Below are 15,812 nucleotides of genomic sequence, written 5' to 3'. Positions count from 1 at the left end.
CGTCCCCTGTGCTGGCAGGCGGATTCTTAACCACTGCGCCATCAGGGAAGCCCCCCCCATGTTTCATCAATGCCAGTCTCGCTCCTTTCCTTCAGCCGACTCCATACCCCTTGCCCGAAGCCCTTCTTTCTGTTCACAGGGAAAAGCCAGTGCTTCCCCTGGGGGCCTGAGGACCCTGCAGAAGCCAAGAAAAGAGGCTCACCCCCCATGCTCTGTGACCTCTGGCAAGTGCCCTCCCCTCTGTGAGTCACAGACTACACAGCTTTTCAAAATGAGGTGGTGTGACAGGGCCTCCCAGTTTGGAAATGTTGAATAAAAAGCATGCTAAGAGGACCCCTAGGGCTTACCCGGAGATAGTCTATGTGTGTAAATAACAGGCAGAGGGTTTGGGCTTTAATTTGTGTTGCTGCCCTCCAAAGGGCAGTGGACACATTGGCCTGGTTGTGCCTTTCCCAGCCCTTTCTCAGGAGCTGGGTATGGCTAAAAAAAGGGAGGTGGAGTCTTGAGTGTCTGTCTTTATCTTTTAGCTCCTGTTGAACTCCTACTGCCAGTATCTGGGGGACCAGGGGGACGCTTTGGATATAAAAAATATAAAAATAGCCAGCATTTATTAAGTATTTTAGGCCACACGCTGTGCTCAGGTTTTCTTTTTCTCATGCAATTTTTGAGATAATTCATATACCATAAAATTCACTCTTTAAAAGATATTTATTTACTTACTTGCTTATTTTGGCTGCTCCGGGTCTTAGTTGCAGCACGTGGACTCCTAGTTGTGGCAGGCATGCGGGATCTAGTTCCCTGATCAGGGATCGAACCTGGCCCCCCTGCATTGGGAGTGTGGAGTTTTACTCACTGGACCACAAGGGAAGTCCCAAAATTCACTCGTTTAAAGCGTACGATTTAGTAATTTTTAGCGTACTCACAAGTTCATGCAGCTGACTCCACTGTCTAATTCCAGAACATTTTCATCACCCCCAAAGAAACCCCATACCTGTTAGCAGCCACTCCCCATTTCCTGCTCCCTCCACATCCTGGCTACCTTTCATCTGCTTTCTGCTTCTGTGGAGTTCCTTATTTTGGACCTTTCATATAACTGGAATCATGCAGTTTGTGGTCTTTTGTGTCTGTCTTCTTTCACTTAAAGCATAACGTCTTTAAGTGAAAGGTTCAACCATGTTGTAGCGTGTCAGTACGTCACGCCTTTTTATTTCTGAGTGACATTACGTTGTTTGGATGGACCACACTTTCTTTATCCGTTCATCTGCTATGGACATTGGGGTTGTTTCTACCTTCCGGCTATTGTGTATAGTGCTGCTGTGAACGGTCATGTCCAAGTGTTTACCTGAGCACCTGCTTCCAGTTTTCTTGGGGTTGTATATACCTAGGAGTGGAATTCTGGGTCATAGGGATTTCTAAGTTTAACCTTTTGAGGAACTGCCAGACTCTTTCCCGGTAGCCGCTCTGTATTGCATTCCTGTGCTGGGCTGCGTTTTACTTGGATTGTCTCTTCAGTCCTCACATGAGATTCATGAGGTGTAGATATAATTATCATCACTCTCACCTTTCAAACGGGAAGATAGAAGCTCGAAGGGTTTTCAGCCCAGGGTCATACAACCAGCGAGTTGGTGATTCTTTGGCCAGTGCTAATTATGATCGCTAAAGCAGTGTCTCTGCTCCCAGGCCCTGTTCTGTACCATCAGGATGAGGGGCTTTGACTGTGCTGGTCACGTGATATCCCTAGTGCCTGCACATATTGGCACTCGCATGGTTATGAAGAAAATGCCATTTTCCCCTGATCCTGGTGGCTTGATCAGAAACTTGAGGGGAGGTATCTGTTTCTTAGGAGTTCCTGTATTCTCCGGTGTTTCAGACTCCTGCTGGGTTTGCATTCTCCTCCCCACACCAGATGCTACAGACCTGCCAGGAGGCTCTTCGACATCTCTCTTGGCAACTTGGCCTGGGGCTGGGGAATGGGATGCATGGAGTGTGTGGAGCAGAGGTGGATTCTTTTTCCAGCGAGCGCTTGTCAGCTTGTCATTAACTTGACCGTTGAAACTGTCCAAGGCCACTGATGACCTGCCCTCCTTTTTCTCCTCCAGGCAAAACCCATTTATGGTGGCTGGCTGCTCCTGGCTCCAGATGGGACTGACTTTGATAACCCAGTGCACCGATCTCGGGTAAGGACATCAGAGTGAATTCTTGGGGTGGAGAATTCACCAAGAGAGGGGCCCACCTAAGGCAGATTGACCGAGTGGAGGACGGAGATGGGGGATTGAATGGTGGATCCTGGGATGGCGGATCAGCAGGGAACCCCTACCTATTTGGTGAACTTGTAGGTCCCAGTAGTGATTATGCCTCACCCTCCATTCAAAAGAGATGCACTCGCATGGTGCTACCTGTTTTGTGGGTCAGCTCCACTCTAGAAACAGTTAAATGGAAAAGACCGAAGGGCAGTTCAGCACACATTTGCATTATGCTAATTAGGGTCCGAGTTCTTTCAGGGCCAATGTTCTGCTTCCTGTAGCCCCCGCTCTTTCCCCTCCTTCCTCCCCAGCTGGGAGCTCAGCAGATGAGCAGGAGTGAGGGGAGGCAGGCCTTAAGGGCCAACTTTGCTTGCGTCCCATCTCTCCTGGGCACCCAGCCCCGGGTGGGTCCTGCTGGACACAGGCTACTGCTTGGCCAGGTCTCAGCTGGAGCAGCGAGATGGTCAAACCAGAATCGTCCCGGGTCAGTGGCTTGTTCCTCTGTCAGGGAGCCCCTTTGGATTTGACTCCAGTTAAAACATGCTTTCTTTTTCCACATGCTTTCCTCCAGGTACTGCCGCCTGCCCCCTTCCCCAGGGCCTCTGCCCTGCCTCTGTGTCTCTGCTGCCCCCAGCCTGAATGTTACACTCTAGGGTGGGGCCTTGGTACCCCACAGAACTTGCTTTGTATCTGGGGTCTTTGGGCTTCCTTCCAGAATGGGTTTTAATTTTAAAAACAACAAATAGGAGCCTTGGAAATATTTCTTGGGAAGAGTCCAGGTGGCCCAGCCTCTTACAGGTCCTCTTTGCAAGGCCATGTGAGTGCCCTGTTCCTGCCACCCAGGCGTGAAGACAGCCAGAGCGACTGTGTTCCAGTGGCTGCAGTAACCAGGGAGCAGCCCTCTTTCCTCTTTTGTATTTAGGTCATACAGAATTGCCATTTCCAGCTTCTGATGGGAAAATCATTATTACAAATGATATAATTCTGGCCCAAAGCAAAGAGACATGATATTTTAGTTAGTTCTTGTGGCCTTATTGCCAGTAAAAGTATGAATTTGTTGGGCTTTTGGAAATGTTGAAAATAGGTCACGGATCTTCGTGATGATTTTTGGGATTTGGGGACCAGCAGTCTCACGTTCTAGACATTTTCCCCCCACAAAAAGGAAGGGCCTTTCCATTCCACTGTCAGTGCCATTGGACCTCCATCAGCCCCTGGTGGCCTAGCCTTTGGGTGGAGGGCAGCGAGGGGGCAGGGGCACCCTTTGCCGGTCACTCCCTCCCTGGACGTCAGCGTTGTTCCCACTGGTCTCCCTCCTCAGTTTTGATTTTTGTTACTTCTGTCCGCTTCAGTGAATACTGGTGCCCGGCTGGCTTTTTCCCTTTTTCAACCTCCCTGTGGGTCATTGGAACAACCCTTTTATACCATTTTTCCAGAGTTTTTCAAAAGTGGGGAATCAGTGCTTGGCATTTCAGGTTATCCCATATCATGTCAGGTAATTCATCAAATTAATATTGACACATTATCAGTAATGAGCTCTGTGCTGGGTACATAAAGAATACAAAAAGGTGACCCAGACATTGCCTCTGCTCCTTTTTCTGAGGAGCTTGCAGATTAAAATAGATCAGGCATCTTTTAAAATCTCAGTGATTGGGAACACACTGGGTGGTTTGGGCCTCTCTACTGGCCCAATCCTGGCTGATGAGGCACTGTTCTTCTACCCCTGGGCCCCAGAAATGGAAGCTGTGCAGCCAGCGTGCCTCAGAGGCAGGCTTGTCAGGCGCAGGGGCTCGGCAAGTGGAGATGGGCCAGAACCCTCCCGACACCCTCTGTGTTCCGTTGCAGAAATGGCAGCGCCGATTCTTCATCCTCTACGAGCACGGCCTCTTGCGCTACGCCCTGGATGAGATGGTGAGTGTCCTCCTCCGCCCCTCCCCTCTCCTGCCCCAGCCTTCGTCAGGCCCCTCCGTCGCGGTGGTGTCGGCCTTGTGGCAGCTGTGTGCTCTTGCTTCGGCTTCTGTGCAGCAGGCTGGAGATGTTGAAGCCCGTGTGGCAGCTGGTTGCAGCAGCCCTCACAGCCCCGACCTTTGCCTCGAGGCACCTTCAGTGGCCACGGGTGAGAGTCACGGTGAGGGAGGAAGTCACTTCTGTTCAGGGTGGTAGGAGTGCCTGGTTAGAGAGAAGCGGAGGAGGTTGCGGGCCCGCGGGAGCAGGTGCGCCCGCCCTGGGTGGGCAGGTGCCAGCTGACCCCCGCGGATCCGTGCGTAGTGCAGGGCTCCTCTCAGGTCCGTTGCTGGAATTGGTGTCGCTCATCGTATTTGATGTTCAGAGGTCTTCTGGCCACAGGGTTAGCGTTCTGGTCACTAAGCCAGGGTGTACGGGCTCCATCCTCTCCTGTCACCCACCTGGTTTGTTTCCTGGGCTGGATGAGTATTTACCAACCAGGTAGAATATTCTGGCTTTTCTTTTTCCACCCATTTTGTCTCCTGACTTTTTTCTAAAGGAGATCAGTCTGTCCTAACTAATCTAAAGTATGACTGAGTTCCAAACTTTATAAAGGATTGAAGGTGGAAGCTTTGAGTGCCTTTTCCTGTTCCATTGGCGTGTGTGTGTGTGTGTATGTGTGCGTGCGTGCGTACCTTTGTGTGGGCAGCATTGTTAAACTGGGACTGTCCAAGAACATCTGTTCACACCGTGTAAGACAGGTTGACCCCACCCCTTTCAGAGTTCATTTCCTTGCTGCAGGGGTGAGAGCAGGGTTCTGGAAGTGTGAGCACAGCACCTTGTAGTCTGTTGGGACACTTGGATGTTCGGTGGTTATCACAGCTGATACGTGACCAGGCCATCGGTGTTTCCGTTTCCATGTGGGGTCTTAATCTTTGTGATGCGTTTTCCATTTTGTTTGTGGGACAAGTTAATGGGTATGATATTTAGGAATGGGAATTAATAGGTATGATACCTAGTTCTGTGTTGACTATTTTGCCTCATTGGTTCCTTCAAAAAAAGAATTTTCTACTTTTTCATTCTTTCTGATGAGCATATTTGTACAACGTGGGTGGTCCACAGAGGGTTTTTGCTGTGGAAACATCTGTGGTCCAGAGTAGTTTGAGGCAACTGGGTTGGTAGAATTTACTAGAGGCAGGAGCAGTGGGGCGGATTCACCTGGACACTCATTTCCTTTGGTGACTCAGCACTGCCCTCTGTGTTCTCCTGACTTGACCGTCATGTCAGCAGGCGCCCTGGGGCGGGAGGTGGGCTCCGACCTGCCTGGAGGTTTACTTTGTCTTCCCTGTGCCTGTCTGACTGCTGTTAAGTCCCGCAAAGACTAACCACAGAGAAGGGGCCTTGGAGGTCACTGGATGACATCCAGGCTGGGCCGGGCCATGAACCAGCCCAAAAAACAGAATTCCCTGGACTCGGCTTGGAGACTGATTCTTCTGGTCAGGAAGTCTTTCTTTAGGTCCAGCTGGAGTCCGGTATAGTCCATGGTTCTCTTCAGCTGCACGAGCATGAGGGCGGCTGCTGGGCACAAATGAAGAGCACACGCTGGTCCGAGAGCCGCTCCTGCACGGCTGGGACTGTGAGCCGTGGGCGACACCCGGCGTGCCTTCCGGTCTCCCCACAACCTGCCCGTCCTGTGCTGCTCGGGCGGAGGTGGGACGTGCCAGCCATGGAGGAGAAGGAAGCCGGGGAAAACCGGGGCTGCGGAGAGGGTGTTCGGGGTGCCCAGAGTGGAGGGATGGGCCCAGGTCACTCTGGCAGATCCCCGTGGGGATGAAGAGACTGACCGGTGCTGCCCTGTGGCCCAGACTGCAGTGCAGGGACACAGCCCTCCCGAGGTGAAGGGGCATCATTTCCGTGAGGGACAGGAAAGAGTAGCAGTTGTGTTGAAATACCTTTAGAGCGGCGTGGTTTTCCCTGTTGCGTTAGGAAGGCCCCGTGGGGGAAGTTCTGAGGAAGCCTCTGGGCCGTGTGCGCGAGGAGGCTGCTGAGGGACGGTCAGGTGCCGGCCGCCCAGTGGTCGGCGTTGGCGGCCGTTGCCGTGGGGGCTTGCGGGTGGGCTCCTCCTTGTGGGGCTGGAGCGGCCTCTCCCACCCCGTGGTCTGCGTCAGGCCTTGTTCTTTGTGGCCGCTCCCCAACCCAGAGGCCAGTTTTCCTGAAGCCTAGACTCCCACCTCCACCTGGAGCAGAACACCGTGCGTGCAGACGTGTGTGAACCAAGTTCCAGCCGTGCCAGAATTTTCCTCTCTGAGTACCTAGAAGTGGAGCCGTGGTCCTCAACTGGGCACCTTGTGCCTCCCGGGGCTGCCCGGCAATGTCTGGAATCATCTTTGAGTCTCACAGCTGCACGAGGGTGCAGAGGTGCTATTGGCATCTAGTGGGTGGAGGCCAGGGTGCTGTGAAACAGAGTGTGATGCCCAGGATGGCCCCACAGCAGAAGGTGATCCGGCCCCAAGTCCACAGTGCTGGGCTGAGAGACCCTGTGTGACCTGGTCCGTGGCTTACTTTTTTTTTTTTTAATTGTTTGACTTGCTATCATCCTGGTTCTTTTTTTTTAAATTATTTATTTATTTATTTATTTATTTATTTATGGCTGTGTTGGCTCTTCGTTTCTGTGCGAGGCTTTCTCCAGTTGCGGCAAGTGGGGGCCACTCCTCATCGCGGTGCGCGGGCCTCTCACTATCGCGGCCTCTCCTGTTGCGGAGCACAGGCTCCAGACGCGCAGGTTCAGTAATTATGGCTCACGGGGCTAGTTGCTCCATCGTATGTGGGATCTTCCCAGACCAGGGCTCGAACCCGTGTCCCCTGCATTAGCAGGCAGATTCTCAACCACTGCGCCACCAGGGAAGCCCCATCCCGGTTCTTAAAAGGTTCAGAAGGCCCTACCCCTCAGGTTTCCTGGGAGTGAGGGAGGTGATGGGCAGGGTTAGCCTGCTGGCTGGGATGGTGCGTGCTGCGCCTGGAATAGGAATGGGCCTGTTCCTGGTGGGGAGGGGTTTCTGTGGGGTGTTCTTGCACATCAGACGACCACAGGGCCAGCAGAACTGCTTGTGTGGCTCTCTGCCGGGGAGTGGATAGGCACCGCTTCTTGTGGCAGCTCAGGGCAGTTCAGACCTCTGTGCCTGTATAATAGGCCCATCTTGGTGTTGGTCTCCAAGAGCAGCAGCTCTGAGCAGCCGGTAGCCACTGCTGATCCTGCCACTGCTGCCAAGTTTAGCTTTAGCTCTCCCCCTTCCCCCACCCGCCCCATCCCTCCCCAGCGAATCTATTGCATGTAATAAATTAGCGTTTTATGGCTGGGACCTTAACACTTAGTGACAATCTGTTTCAAATTGTTATTTGGACTTTTATACAGTATTACTATTTGTTTTCATTTGCTTAAATGTTATCTTACCTACCGGATGGTACCTTTTTTCTTCAGTGCTGGGCCCCCGATAGTTTTTGGATACGTTTTTGGTACCTTCGTATTATCTGACCTGGGATTTGGGTAGCACAGACCTCGTAAATATTTGTTGAGTCGAAATAATCAATTTTGTAAATGCGTTGCTGCAGGATTTCTGTTTCAGCGTGGGGAGGAGGTGGGACCTGGGCGCTCCTGGGAGAGGGATTAGGTGCGTTTTGTATCGAAGCTCTTAGCGGTTCCTCAGCAGAAGGGAGAATGCGCTTCAGAGCATAGGGTGGGGACCCAGAGGGGCATCGTGGTGGCCAGGAGGCCCGGAGGAGGAGGGCTGCAGTCCCTGGGTCAGTCCCGGGGTCAGTGCCTGCCTGGAGGGCTGTATCGAGGGGCCCTCCTGCGTGGGCTCTTCTGCTGGGTCTGGGGCCTCAGGCTAGTCTGGCTCCAGAGGTGACTGTTGCCTTCTCTTCCAGGCGGCTCTGAGATGGGACTAACCTCCGGGAGTCACTTTTCCTTTTTTGGGAAATTTCTTTCTCGATACACCCACATACCCTGTAACCGTTGGGTGTGGAGGAGAGGCAAATTGCCCAAAAAAGGAAAAAAAAAATCCCAAACGCAGGCCGAGGTGAGGTGGGCTCAGGGCAGCCTCACAGACAAGTGGGAGCCTGCATAGTTTGGCTGCGCCTCTGTTTCTTCAGGAGTGGACAGAGTGAAGAATCTAGAAACCCAGGCTGCTGCCTCTCTCTCTCCTCTGCTTTTGTTTCTCCCTCTGTGCTCTGCCTGTTTGTTTACCAAATTCTGCCACTTTCCTTGAGCTTTTGGGGACTGATGTAAAGCTAAGGTGCTGGGGTCACTAGAAGGCTTTCCTGAAGAAGCTCCTCATCCAGAGGGGGATCCAGGGCCCCGAGTTTCAGGTGGAGCCGCTGGGCTGTGAGGCTCTGGGGCTCCGGGGGGGACTGTGTCCGATGAGCTCTGGCAGCCTTGTCTCTTGATTTCGTCTTCTCTTCCTTTTTCCTCCTGGAAGCCAGGCAAAAACATGTTTTGTTGTTGTTTGCTTTTAAACTGTGGTAAAATATGTGCAACAAAATTTACCATTTTAGCCATTTTTGTTTTGTTTTTTGCGGTACGCGGGCCTCTCATTGCTGTGGCCTCTCCTGCTGCGGAGCACAGGCTCCGGACGCGCAGGCCCAGCGGCCATGGCTCACGGGCCCAGCCGCTCCGCGGCACGTGGGATCCTCCCGGACCGGGGCACGAACCTGCGTCCCCCGCATCGGCAGGGGGACTCTCAACCACTGCGCCACCAGGGAAGCCCAGCCATTTTTAAGATTATAGTTCAGTGGCATTAAGCACGTTCACATTGCTGTGCAGCCATCACCACCATCCCTCTCTAGAACCCCTTCCATCTTCTAGGCTGAAGCTCTGTCCCCGTTAAGCCCTCACTCCCCAGCCCCCACCACATACCCTTCTGCTTCCTGCCTCTACGGATTTGAGGACTCTAGGGACCTCCTGTAAGTGGGGTCATATGGTATTTGTCCTTCTGTGTCTGGCGTATTTCACTTAGCATAATGTCCTCAAGGTTCATTCATGTCAGAGCATATGTCAGAATCTCCTTACTTTATTTTATTTTATTAAAAAAATTATCTATCTGTCTATTTATTTAATTTGGTTGTGCTGGGTCTTAGCTGCGGCATGTGGGATCTAGTTCCCTGACCAGGGATTGAACCCAGGCCCCCTGCATTGGGAGTGGGAAGTCTTAACCACTGGACCACCAGGGAAGTCCCAGAATCTCCTTATTTAAAAAAAAAAAAAAAATTCTGGAAGGTCTAATGCTGTTGAACTCTTTCTGCTCTGAAACAAACTGACCCTGGGTCTCTCCTCTGTGGGAAGCGTGTAGAGGTTGTACCCATGCTTCCACGGCAGGTGTGTGGGGTGTCTCCCCCATCCTCTGCCCTGAGATTCCTAGAAAGTCAGGACAGACCAGAGCTTTGCGCCTTCACAGGGGCCATGCTGCAAGGGCTTCAGTGTGCTTCACATCCCTACACGTAGTAGGGAGAACACTTTTCGCCCTTGGGTAGTGCCTTGTTCGAGGGCAGCTGTGGGTTTGTCAGCCCCCTAGGAGGAGACGCTCCAGCCTGAGAAGTCACCCTTGGGGTCTGTGCTCGCATGTGAAGTGGTGGGCTTGGTCTGAACGCTCTTCAGAGGATTCTGAGTGCTAACAGGGTAGGGTTCTGGCTCCTTTACATTTTCCTTCCTGTAGGATCAAGTCCTGGAGGTTGCTTTGATCCCAGGACGTTTGCCTACTTCATTCTCAATGAATTTGGGCCCCAGGGGAGCATGGGGAGGGACTCACCTTGGCCCTGCTGCCAGTGGGGACTGTCTTTGAGGTTCTCTCGCTCCTCTGCAGCTGAGTCCCCATCGCATCCCCTGCTCAGAACCTCCTGAGGGCAAGGCCCAGGTAGCCACAGTTTAAATAACCACTTCCTGCGATTTTAAGAAGCACAGACATTGGAGAAGCCCTGCTTTAAGCGCTGGCTCTCCTCCCCCTTGCTTGGAGCTTTCCTAGGCAGGCCGATGCGTCTGAGTCAGTGGTAACCACAGTGGCTGTCGTGTCCGTAGCAAAGGGCCGTGGGGGGAGAACACACGGCCGAAAGAAGGTTCCTCTCACGGTGACGCTCACAGCCTGTTGGGACCCACGTGGACACGTGAAGGTTAAATACCAAGCCAACCTCAGTGCGCATGCTCTTCAGGGCAGTGGATGACTGGGGAGTCAGAGGAGTCTTCTAGGAGGAGAGAGGGGGCCTTGGCCACCATCCCGCTCGTCGCAGGGTTGGGGAGGGGGCGCATGCTCAGCCCGGTGCTCTATGTTTGTTCTTCAGGCACGACCTCTAACGTGATGGTCACATCAGTATTGCTTGACAGATACTGTTACTCTGTTTCACGGAAGAAACTGAGGCCCCGAGAGATGGTGGCATCACTCAACTTATGAGTGACAGAACTGGGATTTGTGAACTGGTGAGACGCCTTCTGGGAGAATGACGGGGTCCTTCCCCTGCTGTGTCTAGTGATGGGCGGCTCTGCGTGCCGTGTGGGAGGTGGCGCTGGCCGAGGGCCAGGCTGGCTCTTGGCCTCCTGCCCACCCCTCGGGTCTGTGCAGCTCTAGGAGGTTCTCATGTGCCTTCCAGCTCGCTGAACTAAACTGACTTCAGGCCTGCAGTCCGGGTGTGTGGACGTACATTCAGAGATGTGTAGAAATCAGAACAGTACTCAGCTCCGTGCCGGTCCGAGCTGCGGAGAAGCTTCCCCACGTCTGATGTTTTACGGATTAGTCTCATGTCTTTAGATTTATTTTTAAACCCGTCATGTGTTTGGCCTGGCTTCGGCCTTCGTACTTTTCCACGCAGTTTCAGCCTCCAGGGCACAGAGGCAGGCCTGCTGTGTCAGGGTGCCGGGAAACTGAAGGGTGTAGGGAGAGAGCGTTGGTTTGGGGTCCAGTAACTAAGGGTTTTACTCTGGTTCCTCTCTTTCTGACTGAGCGTCCTTGAGCAGGGCCTTCTCCCTGCCTGATTTCCCTCCACAGAAACCTCGTGGTGGTGTTGGGCCCACAGTGAACCTGGGCTTCCTTCCGTCCCTTCCTCTGCTCAGCTGCTCTTCTGCAGTCCTGTGCTTGCCGTGGTAAAACTGGTAGTTTTGAAAAATAGCTTTGAACTTGGAAGTGTTCTCATCCTTACGCTAGCCTGTGAGCAAGATGCGGGCTGTTACAGAGCGGAGGCCGTTCCCGGGCCCTGCAGATGCACCACGTTCCACTGGGCCTCCCGGTGCTGTCACAGACAGGTTGGGAGACCTCTGTCTTCCAGTGGAATTCTGCACAGAAACTTAATACAAGTTTTAAAACTGATACAGTCTGGCGCTACTTTAGTTGAAATTGTGGGATACTCCCACCCCTCCTTCACCACCACCCCCACCCCACCCCGCAGCTGCAGAGAAGAATATGCCCTGACTGGACAGACCTGCTTCTGAGGTAGAATCATCTGGGTGTCTGAAGGCCCAGTCCACTAGCCTGCATGAGCAAGGCACCTCTTCTGTGTCGACCATTTAATTAACTTAGTTTTCCAAAATAATGAACTTTTAAAAAAACATTTGCAGAAGTGGTAAGTGCTTTGCCAGTGTTGCCGGGTGTGTGAACAACACCCATCTTTCAAGGTAAACTCTGAGGCCTCTGCAGGGGCTGTTGTTCGTGAGGAAAAGCAGAGAGTGGCTCTCCACTCTCAGTGGCTCAGCCTGGGAGAGCTCAGGAGTCATGCACCACCCGCTGGGCTGTCTAGAAGGTGATTCCAGGGTGTTGAGGTGTTTTACTCCTGCCTGCTTTAATTTTCTAGACTTGGGGGCTGTAGATAGGGGGCTTACCCTATCTTTACTTAATCATGACAAGCTACACATCATTTTCACCTCTTTGGGAGGGATGTTGTAGCATTTAATTCCTTAATGACTCTTATGTACATTGCAGATAAAATAGAGTCTGTAAATGTGTATTATGTATGCAAGGGCTTCCTTGGCTGGAGGTGTATGTAGTCTCTTGGGGCGGGTGTGGATGACAGCATGAGGGGTGGGTGCAGAGAGGACCCTGAGCTCTGCCTCTGGGCTTCCTGCAGGCCGCTTTGCCTTAGAGCATCTTTGGGTCAACTTCCAGTTACTTGGAAATGTTACAGTGAGTGAGTGAGGAAGGGCAAGATGAACCCAGTTGGGACTGGGAACCCCTCCCAACTGACAGCAGAGCCTTCTTGTCAAAAGGTCAGGGGTCAGCAGTGAAACTCACAAGTGTCACATGCCTTCTTTCCTCAAGTTTGACTCACTGGGACGCAGGAGACTTCACCCATTAGAATGAAGCATCCCTGTGTACAGATGTTGTTCCCTGGAAACTGGTGGCCAAACTTTAAGTCCTTCCCTGCGCTCCCCTCCTTTTTACTGAGTTGAGGAGGAGCTTTGGAGACACGGGCTTGTTAAGATGTCTGAGCCTGGTGTCTATTGGAAGGTGCAGCATTCTGCCTCTGGTAGCTTTTTGTTGTCATTTACCACTCTGCATGCTGGCTTGGGTGACATTTCTCAGTATGGAACAGCTGGGGGATGGAGGCCACCAGCAGTTAATTATGGGGCTGTTTGGGATGAAGAACAGAGGTTTCTAGAGATGAGCTGGTCCAGATGTCCATTTGTGGCTGGGGAAGCCCAGCAAGGAGGGGCTCAATCGGTAGGTATGGGGCAAGCAGTGAGGTTCCTGGTTGCCTCGTCCCAAAGGGAAGGGCTAACTGTTAACATGGGGGGCCTGAGTCTGGGGCAGGGCAGATGTTCTGTGCTTTCAGTGTTAGGGTCTGTCACCTGGTGGCCTGAGCCTTGTAGAGGAAAGAAGTTAGAGAAGAACACATGGGAATGAGTGGCTACAGAGGGTCAGGTAGAAGGGAGCAAATACATACCTGCCAGGTGGGCTAGAAAGGCTCTACAGGTAACCCTGAATCATTCACAAGAACCAGGAGAAGACACAGGCACCACTCCCAGGAGGGTCCAGGTCAGACCCATCTGCTTCCTCTGTCCCTTGTCCCCAGGGTGCATGTTTCCGTGTGGGTCTCCCTCTACAGGGCAGTGAGCACCTCGAGGCAGAGGCTGCTATTTGCCTGCATAGGTGGGACCTTACATAATACACGTGGCTGTGGGAGAAGCTCGGCACCTGTTGGCTGACCGAGTGGGGAATCGGTCTGCTGTCCTCCTTGACTGGCGCTTGAGTCTTTGTCGTAAACGTTTAAGGAGGCCGCCCCCGGGAATCCTTCTTTGACTTTCAGACCAGAGTGAGAGGACTTGGTGACCGGGTTGCCCCGTGAGTGCCTTTCTGTGTTACTGGGACCGTCCCGTGTACTTTCCTTCCTTCCCAATTGCCTGAGTGCTGAGTCAAGGACAGCAGAATAGGGATCAGCTACCTGCCTGTGTCTGGTGCCCCTGAGCCTAGTGAGAACCCACGGTCTTCTCTCTGCTTCTCCCAGGGTGCCCGCAGCTGCTGAGGGGACACATACGACTTGTGAACAGAGGAGACTGCAGGAGGTTCTGCGTCCTCTTGTCCACTTGGTTCCCCTGTCCGGCCCGCTGCACGCACACAGCTCTTTCAATGATGGGAGGAGGTGATGGGGGCGGTTGGAGCAGCAGTTCTGTTGAGTTGGGGGAGGGAGTTCTGTGGCCCTCACTCTGTGCTGGGATAGCAGCTGAGGCCAGGCAGTGGTGGGTGTCCTTGTTGGAGGTCTTCAGAGCTGTGGGGGGACTTCTGTGGCAGCTGCAACTGTGGCCTGGAGGGTGAGCGTCTGTGGTAATGGGCTGGGCAGCTCTGGCTCTCATGCAGAGACAGGAGTGACTTTGGGTTTAGGAGAGTGAGCAGCTGGGAATAATTGGTTAGGAAACTAATTAAGTGGCAGCAGGGAGAGAACTGTCAAAAAATGGGTCATTTTACGCGAGTCAGCAGCAGAAAACATTTGGAGTCCAAGAAACAAAGCCAAGTGACTGGTACTGGTGTGTCCATGTGTGAGCCCACGGTGCCCACACGCGCCTATGCAGGGCTGGACGGCATGAAGCCAGGCTGCAGAGACCGCCAGGGCATAGCCCCTGCACCCTGACTTCTCGGGCTCTTCACTCTGCCCCCACTCAGCACCCTGTCATGCACCCAGCCCTCCCCACCTGACCATCTCCTTCCTTTGGACTTTCCTGGGAAATTGGCAACACAAACAGTCTGATAAGCCAATCCACTTAAGGCATTAGTTGTGGGTAGGCAGCTTAATATGTTAGTGTCTTAATCTCTCCTGCTCTCCTTCCCTCCACAACACTTTTCCGGAAGAATCTTTTCTTGGCCAGGGAAGGGAAGGGGATGTTCCTTTTGGTGGAAAAGCCCTCTGAACCCGGGGCATGATTCCACTCATAGAATCTCACAGATGGCGGGTGGGGTTTCTTAAGGAAGGTACCTCACTTGGTACCATGTGATGACTTACTCTGAAGGGCTGATCCAGGCCACGTGCATGTGCACGTTGATGAACTGATCACTCACAGATGTCTCTCGAGCGTCAGAAGTGAGCTCAAGGTGGCTTCCTTCTGGGCAGAGGATTCTGATGATGATACACAATGTGTAAGTGTATTAGTCTCCCGTGGCTGCCGTGACCACTGCCACTGACCTACTGTTTTAAGACAGCATGACTTGCTCCCACGGTCCTGGAGGTCAGGAGTCCAGCTCAGCATCCCTGCGGCTCCAGGCGATGGTGGTGTCTCTCCCTTTTCAGATTCCAGGGGCCGCCTGCGCCCTTTGGCTCGTGGCCGCTTCCTTGCCTCTCTGCCTGCGTCGTCACCTCTCCTCACCTGTGTCAGTTCTCCCCCGCTTCTCTCCTGAAAGGACACTTGTGATGACATGTAAAGCCCACCCGCATAAGGTGGGATCATCCCCACATCTCAGGATCTTTAATCACACCTGCAGAGTCCCTTCTGACATCTGAGGTCACACTCCAGGTTCTGGAGGTTGGGGTGTGGATATCTCTGGGGCCATTATTCAGCGGCCACAAAGGGTGTGATCAGAGGGACCTAATGCAGAGTGCTCTTGATACAGAGCAGGGCAAGCTGGTTCTGCCTGGAAAGTTTCACAGCAGAGAGGAGCTGGGCCAGGTCTTAGGGCTGGAGGGCTTTGCCTGGGATGGGGCGGGGAGACAGTGGGCATGGCTGGCTCTTGACTTCGTCTTCCTCCCTCCTTCTGTCCTCAGCTCCAGTTCTGGGCAGGGTTAGGTGGTACTTTTGGATGTCCCTGCCGGGCTTGAGACAGGCACAGGAGATGGGAACAGAGAAAGGCAGTACATGGAAGACGAAAAGGAGAACGATGGGCCCACCCACGGTTGTCCCCAACGGCACACATGCGCTGTGTTTCCAGAGTGAGCTGGGCATGGGTGCAGCGAGGGAAAGGACCAGCCCTGTACCCATGAGGGGATGGAGAGGTGACGTTGCCCAGGTTATGGGGTCAGCTCCTCGACACAGCCCTCCCGGCCGAAGGTTCCGTAGCCAGCGCGGCTGGCATCCCTCCCATCGAACTGGCCCGCAGGGCGAGCTGAGGGAAGCGGGAATCCCATGTCGTCCTGTTGGCGAGGCTGGTTCTCTGTGACTTCTAACGAGGG

General features: G+C 53.2%; 1 protein-coding gene across 3 annotated transcripts in view; it reads left to right on the top strand.

Moving 5' to 3' along the window:
• Positions 1-15,812, top strand: part of MPRIP (myosin phosphatase Rho interacting protein) — a 129,963-nt gene that overhangs the window by 31,806 nt on the left and 82,345 nt on the right. For all 3 annotated transcript variants that reach the window (XM_065897607.1, XM_065897606.1, XM_065897605.1), the window contains exons 2-3: positions 2,100-2,177; positions 4,086-4,151. In XM_065897607.1, coding sequence (XP_065753679.1) covers positions 2,100-2,177; positions 4,086-4,151 — 144 coding nt within the window. The remainder of the gene's footprint in view (positions 1-2,099; positions 2,178-4,085; positions 4,152-15,812) is intronic.

Source organism: Phocoena phocoena, chromosome 19 (assembly GCF_963924675.1).
Source record: "Phocoena phocoena chromosome 19, mPhoPho1.1, whole genome shotgun sequence".
Classification (NCBI taxonomy): Eukaryota; Metazoa; Chordata; class Mammalia; order Artiodactyla; family Phocoenidae; genus Phocoena; species Phocoena phocoena.
This window is presented reverse-complemented; position numbering and strand designations above follow the sequence as displayed.